At 33.4% G+C, this 8,595-nt stretch overlaps 1 protein-coding gene across 1 annotated transcript; it reads left to right on the top strand.

Annotated features, from left to right (window-relative positions):
• The first annotated feature begins 2,924 nt into the window (after window positions 1-2,924).
• LOC130947965 (probable aspartyl aminopeptidase) lies at window positions 2,925-7,562 on the top strand. The gene is made up of 8 exons (XM_057876678.1): window positions 2,925-3,331; window positions 3,852-4,127; window positions 4,498-4,645; window positions 5,698-5,937; window positions 6,154-6,286; window positions 6,566-6,747; window positions 6,941-7,053; window positions 7,167-7,562. Exons 1-8 carry the CDS (start codon window positions 2,979-2,981, stop codon window positions 7,273-7,275), a joined length of 1,554 nt encoding a protein of 517 aa, XP_057732661.1. The 5' UTR covers window positions 2,925-2,978; the 3' UTR covers window positions 7,276-7,562.
• The last annotated feature ends 1,033 nt before the right edge of the window (window positions 7,563-8,595 follow it).

Genomic DNA, 8,595 nt, shown 5'->3' on the forward strand with positions numbered 1-8,595 from the left:
AAAAAAAACAACAAAGATTCCTCAAGGTACTGACAAAACTACTTGTTCATTATGTTTAGTGTTTTCCTTTGCATTTTTTGCGTTTCTACTAGTTCGGTTTAGGGTTTAGTGGATCGAATTCGTTCATTTAGTAGATCGAATTTCTCTGGTTCAATTTTTTCTTGTTTTTCTCTGTAACTAGGACATCGAATGAAACTGTAGTAATTGTGATGTATTTTAATTGAGGTTCATTTGGTTTTATTTGATTAAGTAATTTCGATTCAGTTGTGACTAAATTTCAGTTTATTTTTTAGTTTAATTGAGATTCGTTTGGTTTTGTTTCGCTTGAATTTGTTGAACTTGTTTATGTGTAATTGTTTAGTTAGTTATAGCTTTGATATTTGTCATCTGTATACACTTGAATAATTTATAATAAGATACAATTTCCCTTACGGTATATGTGTTGGTTGTGATTTTCACTACAACATTTTGCTAACATCTTTATTAGTTCTGATAAATAATTTTGGTTCATTTCAAGAGAAATGATGTCATGTATCAAGTTTTTTGTTAGGGGTTTCCATTTTTTTGTAAGGTTCTTCTTCATTCATGAAAATTGTGTTGTTAGTTTATTAGTTCTGATAAATAATTTTAGTTCATTTATTAGTTTATTTGAGGTTCATTTGGATCCAGAAATGAATTTGATGTATTTTTATTGATGATTGAGTCTTTTTTACTGCTTGTTCAAATGTGAACTAATTTCAGTTCATTTGTGAACTAATTGAGGTTCACTTCATGCTGATATTAAGTATTGACTAAATTTTTTATTCCTTAAGTAATTTTGATTCATTTCTTAGTTTAATTGAGATTCATTTGATTTTGTTTCGCTTGAATTTGTTGAACTTGTTCATGTATACCTGTTTAGTTAGTTATAGTTTGGATATCTGTCAGCTGTATGGTGCGAAATTTACAACCACAAACTAACCGGCAAGTGCACCAGGTTGTACCAAGTAGTACCTCAAGTGAATGAGGGTCGATCCCACGAGAATTGATAGACTAAGCAACAATGGTTAAGTGGTTTACTTAGTTAGACAAACAGAAAATGGTGTTTGAGAGTTCAAAAAACATTAAACAGAAAACTCATAATATCAAAAAACAGGCAATAAATAAGTTGGGAATAAAATCTGGAGAAAGCAGTTAAGGTTTCAAAATTATCTATTTTTTAGATTGACTTTTCTTATTAATTTATTTTAATCATGCAAGATTTAATTCCTGGCAAACTATATATGACTAAACCCTAATTCCTTAAACCTTTTTAGTCTCCTCTAAAATTCATCAACCGCCAATTCCTTGGTCAATTAATTCCAATTAGAAGGTGAAGTTCAATTCTAGTTATATGTCACAGAAATCCTAATTACCCAAATATAAGAGGATTATATGTCACGTATCCCGTTAAATCCAGATAATTAGAAATTTAGGAGAATATATTTTCAAGCTGTTGTTCAAGTAAAGAGCTTTTCCAAGTTATACAAGAACTCAATTAGAAAGAGGGTCATACTTCCGTTCTACCCAATTTCATAAAATAAAGAACGAAAACAATTCTTGAAATATAAATAAGTACATAAATTAAAATAAAAAAAACAAGGAACAGAATCAATTCATACAATAGACAAAGCTCCTAACCTTAACAGTGGAGGTTTAGTTGCTCATGAAAAAGAGTGAAAACTAGGATTCTAGTAAACTGTAATTTACAGAATGAGATGGAATCTCCCAGAAGAGAAGTTTCTTTTCCCTTTTATGTCTAATCCTAATAAATTTAAATTATACCTTTTTTTAAAACTAAATAATATCTTTTCCTATTTTTAAATAAAATAAAGTTTAAATCAGAATTAATTAAAGCAATCCGCGCGTCTTCAATTGATGAATAGGGACCACTTGCTTCGTAGGGAGGCACACCTAACTTGGCATCAAGCCACGCCTTAATTGAGGTATGCAGTGATCGGAACTACAAGGCTTGTGTTGCTGCGCCCTACTTGAGTGAAGCAAAATCAATGTGGCGTGCTTTTGTTGTGGCATGCGCCTAACTTAAGCTTTAGTGCGCCTTACTTGGAGTCATGCTCATTGTTGCGTGTTGTTGATGCTGTCTTGCGCCTAACTTGAGAAATCTCAAGTTAGGCGCAGCCTTGGCCGAATTGGTGGGAGATAAGTGTGGACTATTATATATTGTTGAAAAGCTCTGAAAGTTAGCTTTCTAACGCCACTAGAATCATGTCCATTGGACCTCTGTAACTTGAGTTATTTAGGTTTGAGTGTAGAGAGGTCAGAGTTGACAGCATCATTCGCCTTCTTCTCTTTTTCTGCGGAAACTCCATCAAATCCAGCCAAATGCTACCTAAAATAAACAGAATTACACACGACTCAAAGTAACATCCATAGTGGCTAAAAGATAATTAATTTTTGATTAAACTCAATAAATTAAATACAAATTAATTAGGAAAAGATAGGGAAGATGCTCACGCATCACAACACCAAACTTGAATTGTTGCTTGTCCTCAAGCAATCAAACTAATATAGGCTTAGGATGTGAATTTGCATGAAAATGAGAGTTCGATTAAGCCCATGTCTCTTCTTAAAGTGGGGTTTACAACTGCAATCCTATTTAGCATCTCATTATCCTTTGAATCAGAAGAATGTTACTGTCATATGAAATTAGAATCCAGATAATATTATGAATTCTCTAGCCTTTTATAATTCAATTTAATCTTTGAACACAACAAATCTCCTTTGATTCTATTTTCTTTGATATTTTGCACCTTGCACCTAGTCGTAACTTTAAATTTTTTGTCTCAAACTTTACTTGACACAAATACACCACAAGCAGTTAATAACTCTAGCATTGCTCTTTAATAAAAATAAAATAGACAAAGAGAAAGAGAGTGGCTCTAAATCTTTGTAAGCGTAATCGAAAGAGTGTGTGAAAGATTGAAGAAGAGTAATCAACAATGGCACTAATAACTCGGTCACATACGTTACTCCACTCTCGTTCTTGTTATTCTTCGCCATTTTTCAACCGACCACTTTCCCTTCCATTCCCCACTCGCGCCACGCGCCTCCGCTCCTTTTCATGCGCCACAAGCAGCAACAGCACCCTTTCCAATTCCATTGTGGCCGATTTGCTCGATTATCTGAACGAATCATGGACCCACTTCCACGCCACCGCCGAGGCAAAACGCCAACTCGTGGCTGCGGGGTTTCAGCTTCTTAAGGAGAACGAAGAATGGGACCTTAAGCCCGGTGGACGCTACTTCTTCACCAGAAACATGTCTTGCTTAATTGCTTTCGCCATTGGACAAAAGTATGTGCTTTTCAATTCTCAAGTCTCAACCCTTTCCTTCAGTTTCAGCTCCTTCCACAATCAAAATTTGTTTTTCGTTTTTTCCCCCCTCTTTTATCACTATTACTAACTGTTACATTCTATTACTTGTGCATAATACTAGAAACCAATAGAAATCCATGCTTGATTTTACCGATTTATATGATATCCAATTGGGTATTTAAAACCATGTACAAAGTATCCTTTTTCATACTGTTGTAATTGATAAAACCATTTGAATATGGCTACCAACCAGAGCCTAGTTCAGCTGGCAGGAGGGGAGGCTGTGCTAGCTTAACCACAGGTTTTGGGTTCTGTCTTATAGGTATGCAGTTGTTTTAAAACTTTGTAAAGAGAGATATGCCGCTCAAGTGATCATAGTTGTCTCGAGCAGGATTGTTTCCTATAGGAGGATACCTATGGTTTTGACTAGAATCAATATATATTTTTGTTTGTTTGTTTGGTTGGTTGGTTTGAATTGTGTGCTATTTTTATGTTTAAGGTACAATGTTGGCGATGGTTTTCATGTCATAGCTGCACACACGGATAGTCCTTGTCTGAAGCTGAAGCCAAGATCTGCATCGACCAAATCGGCGTATTTGATGGTCAATGTGCAAACCTATGGAGGTGGATTGTGGCACACCTGGTTTGATAGGGATCTGAGTGTTGCAGGGAGGGTCATCGTGAGGAGTGGTAGTGGTAATGCTTATCTGCATAAGCTTGTCAAAGTGAAGAGGCCTCTGTTGCGCATACCCACCCTTGCCATTCATCTTGACCGGTACAATCTTCTTCCATTAATAATACAATTGTGAAAGTTTTAGTTCTATTTGCACATTGTCATAGTCAATTCATGATATAAATATATTCGTTCTAGTTGCACTGAGTTGAAATGCTTCAATGATTAGTTTGAATTTCACTACAAGTGTTTGGATTTCATTGCTAGCACTTTTGTGCATACTGAAGCAATTTATGGCTTTAAATATCACATTATTTGAGTTATAAAGGAATTTGTCTGCTTTTCCTATTACCCCCACCCACATTATTGTTTTTTTCTTTTTTGCCATATGGTAATGCTATGGCACAGAATCATGCATGCTTGCTGATTCTTTTTTATTTCCATCAACCTCTCTTTCTTTTTTTTTGTATAGCACAGTGAACCAGGATGGATTTAAACCAAATCTAGAGACTCATCTTCTCCCTTTACTCTCAATGAAACATGAAGAAACTTCTTTGGAATCAAAAGAAAAGAGTACTGCAATGTCATCTAAATCTTCTCATCACCCACTGCTGATGCAGGTATCTATTGTTTTTCCGTCTTTCCATTTGAATATTAAGTACCCCTTAATTGTTTGAACAAACTGATATGTTCATCGATTCTAACTATTTAAACTTCAGTTGAATATTTGAGTACCAGAGGAGAATAACCCATGCATAATCTATTAAAAAAGATATTGATTTCATATAGCCTCACAGTAGTTGCATGCCAGAACTATTGTTCTATGCTTCATTTCAATTATATAGTACAGTCTAGAGTAGAAGAAATCAAAATTCTTAATGTGCTGCCAAACATGAATTGTAATAATTTTGTAGTTGCTATAACACAGGATTCCTTGTGAGGTAACCTAAAGAATGTCATCAAACGCCTGGTACCATAGAAATAAATATAGACATCTTCAGGACGAGCAACATTAGAAATCAATATCGTACTTTAGGCTAGAATTTCTGGTTTGTGGTTTCTAGCATGTTTGACTTGTACTTGACTGTAATATAATAAACATTGATCCCTTGTGAAGTTACAATCCATGTAGTAGTTTATAGTCTCTGAAAACCTGACAACTTAATTTTACATTTTATATACTATAGGAGAATTATATATCAATTAATTGGTTGCATTGGATTTTTACATCCAAATGCATGGTAATGTCTAGGAAGACACAAAAATAAAGATTTTCTTTCACAGAAAGGGATTACTGCATGTGATTTTTTTTATTTTCTATCTTAGATTAGATAAAAGCACATTTGAAAATAACCGAATGGTTTAACCAGCAGAAGCTTGGAAGTAAAATGAGGTAGCAAGGAACACTGCACGGAAATTATAATGTCAAAATAAGTGATGAAACATGTCTTCATGTGTGCTACCCATCTATTTGTATGTTCGAGATAGTGCTTTTAGTACTTTGGATTTGAGAATTAGTTTCTAAGTCAAACTAGATTGATATTTGCTGTTTAGCAATTGATATGCTGAGATTGGAATGGAATTGAAATAATTAATCTGTCATGATTTTAATTCTAGCTTACCTATCTATTGCTTATTACTATTTAAAATATTCTTGGGCTTTGATTCTCAGGTATTGTCGGATGAATTGAACTGTGATGTTGATGACATAGTGAGTGTTGAACTAAATGTTTGTGATACTCAACCTAGCTGCCTTGGTGGTGGAAACAACGAATTCATATTTTCTGGAAGACTAGACAATCTTGCTTCAAGTTATTGTGCATTAAGAGCACTTATTGATTCATGCGAATCTCCTGGTGACTTAGCATCAGAGCATGCAGTTCGGATGGTTGCTTTGTTTGACAATGAAGAGGTATCCTTTTCTTGATTAATCTTTGCTTTATATCATTTGGTAGACTCCAAATTTCGCTCACTAACTAAATGCGCCAACTACTTGCATCCATCGTGTGTGGACAACCACTGTGATAGTGACAGTAGGAAATTAAAGTGATCATGACAAATTCTTTGCAGATCATGATAATTCACCTTGCATCATTTCTTGATGCTATTTCTAACAGCTCCTATTTAGGTGGGTTCAGGTTCTATTCAAGGAGCTGGTGCACCTACCATGTTTCAGGCCATAAGACGCATAGTTGGAGACTTAGCAAATAACCATGTTGGTGAAAATTCTTTCGAGCGTACTATTCGCCAATCATTTCTTGGTATGCCATAATGCAGTAAATTTCTTACCTCAGTTGATACCACAAGTCTGTATATTCAATTGAGTCAATTGCAAGGCTGCAGTTGTGAATATATTGTGGTGTGCATATTAGTTTCGGCCAACAATTTGTAAGAAGTAAATACTTATAAAAATATGTATATTCAATGTAGAATAGGTATCTTTATTTTGGTGTATAAGCAGTAGCAATTTTAAGTTCTTAATGTTTGACATAAAAATCTGGAGAAGTCCACTAAAGTATCTTGTGGGTTCTATATAATAGTCTCTGCAGATATGGCTCATGGAGTGCATCCAAATTTTATGGATAAGCATGAAGAACACCACCGACCAGAGCTGCAGAAAGGGCTTGTCATTAAACACAATGCGAACCAGCGATATGCTACCAGTGGAGTCACATCTTTTCTCTTTAAAGAAGTTGGAAAAATTCATAACCTACCAACTCAGGTCATTTCTTTAACTATTATGATTTACATTTGTTCAAACTGATGCATTATTTATCTAACATGAAACTATATGCAGATGAGAATGCATGTCATCAACTATTCGTTTCAATTCATGTAGCTTACCTGAGTACTTCAAGGGCATGGAATAATTTCAAAGTGCATTAACCGAACTTCGCATGGTTGTTTACATGCAGGAATTTGTGGTTAGAAATGATATGGGATGTGGATCAACCATAGGTCCAATACTGGCTTCTGGGGTTGGCATCCGAACTGTTGACTGTGGAATTGCTCAACTTTCAATGCACAGGTACTAGTGAATGTTTTCTTTGCACTAAGAACATTAGTGGTTATCCCCATCAGTTTATACTTCCATGTTTCATTTATTCCCTTGTTTTGACTCTGCTTATACTTGGATTGCAGTATAAGAGAAATATGTGGGAAGGAAGATATAGACATTGCTTACAAGCATTTCAAGGCTTTCTATCAAAGCTTTTCAAGCATAGACAAGATGCTCACTGTGGATATCTGAGATGCACTATAGAAGGTGTTTGACTTTTGAGACAGCTTGCTTCCATAACTTCTTTGTTATGCTAAGGTTTGGTTTTGCAAATATGATCAAGTTCGGCTTCTATATGGGTCTGCTCAAGTGGAGATGTAAATGGCTAAATGCATTATATAACTAGAATGTTCTTGTCAGTGGACAGTGGTTGAGCGATACCATCAAGTTTGAGTGCCTACTCTTATTCGAAGGCTACTTTCCACCAGACTAATTATAACTTGAAATAGTTAATCAATTATTACAGATTAATTACGCAATTTTCTTTTTACCTTAAGCCGTTGAAAATAATGTTACCATGACCGTTTTGTCCCCCCCAATGCAAATATGCAATATTCATTTGTAATTGTTGACACATTAAAAACACAAATAGAACAAAAGAATATTGGAAATAATATTAATAATTGCTAATATCTACTCTAAAGATATTTTAAAAATATTCTTTTAAATATTAAAAGTTTTAAAAAAATTATTAAACTCTTAAAATATAGAGTAAAGAATATTTTGTCATTCAAATTTGATAAAAATTTTAAAAATAATTTAAATTTTATTTTGTTTTAATTTTGTCTCAAAAGTTTTTGATTTGTATCAAATATATTTCTAATAGGTAAATTTTTAAAAAATTTAAAATCAATTTAACAATAATGCATAAAAATTATACTTGATTTGTTTGTGTTGAAGGTTGTTCTTATGAAATTGTTATTGAATTTTTCCTAAATATTTTGAAAAGTTAGCTGTTAGGAATATATTTGATACAAATCAAAAATTTCTACGACAAAATTGAAACAAAATAAAGCTTAATAGTAATTTTTAAATTTTTATCAAATTTTAAAGACAAAAAAATACTTTATTCTAAAATATGTCGGTAGGACATAAAATAGCTATATTTCATTAAATAATTATTCCGAAAAAATACCAGACAAAAACAACATTTATCCAAAAGTTTAAGACAGCCCCCTGCTATGCAGTAATTCCAAAAAAAATTGAGACACGAATTAGTTCTTTTAAAACAAGTATAGTTTTGAGAAATGAATTTTTGAATGCTAGAAAAAAGTGTACATATATTAAATCAAATTATTAACATTTCAAATACCAAAAGGAGTGAACCTCCAACATGAAAAAGCAACAGACAGATACGTCAAAGGGCACTATATTATATATATATATATATATATATATATATATATATATATATATATAGTGTGTGTGTGTGTGACAAAATATGACAAGAACATTGTCGTATCCTGATTAAAGATAGAGCTAAACTCATAATGAATAGAGGTGTGTTAGATT

Source organism: Arachis stenosperma, chromosome 9, assembly GCF_014773155.1.
Source record: "Arachis stenosperma cultivar V10309 chromosome 9, arast.V10309.gnm1.PFL2, whole genome shotgun sequence".
Taxonomy (NCBI): Eukaryota; Viridiplantae; Streptophyta; class Magnoliopsida; order Fabales; family Fabaceae; genus Arachis; species Arachis stenosperma.

What these genes read in the sequence shown, in the direction of transcription:
- LOC130947965 (XM_057876678.1), top strand. Translation starts at nt 2,979, where the DNA reads ATGGCACTAATAACTCGGTCACATACGTTACTCCACTCTCGTTCTTGT. An exon ending in GCTTTCGCCATTGGACAAAA is followed by an intron (nt 3,332 to 3,851) that starts GTATGTGCTTTT and finishes TTTATGTTTAAG; the next exon opens with GTACAATGTTGGCGATGGTT. An exon ending in TTCATAACCTACCAACTCAG is followed by an intron (nt 6,748 to 6,940) that starts GTCATTTCTTTA and finishes GTTTACATGCAG; the next exon opens with GAATTTGTGGTTAGAAATGA.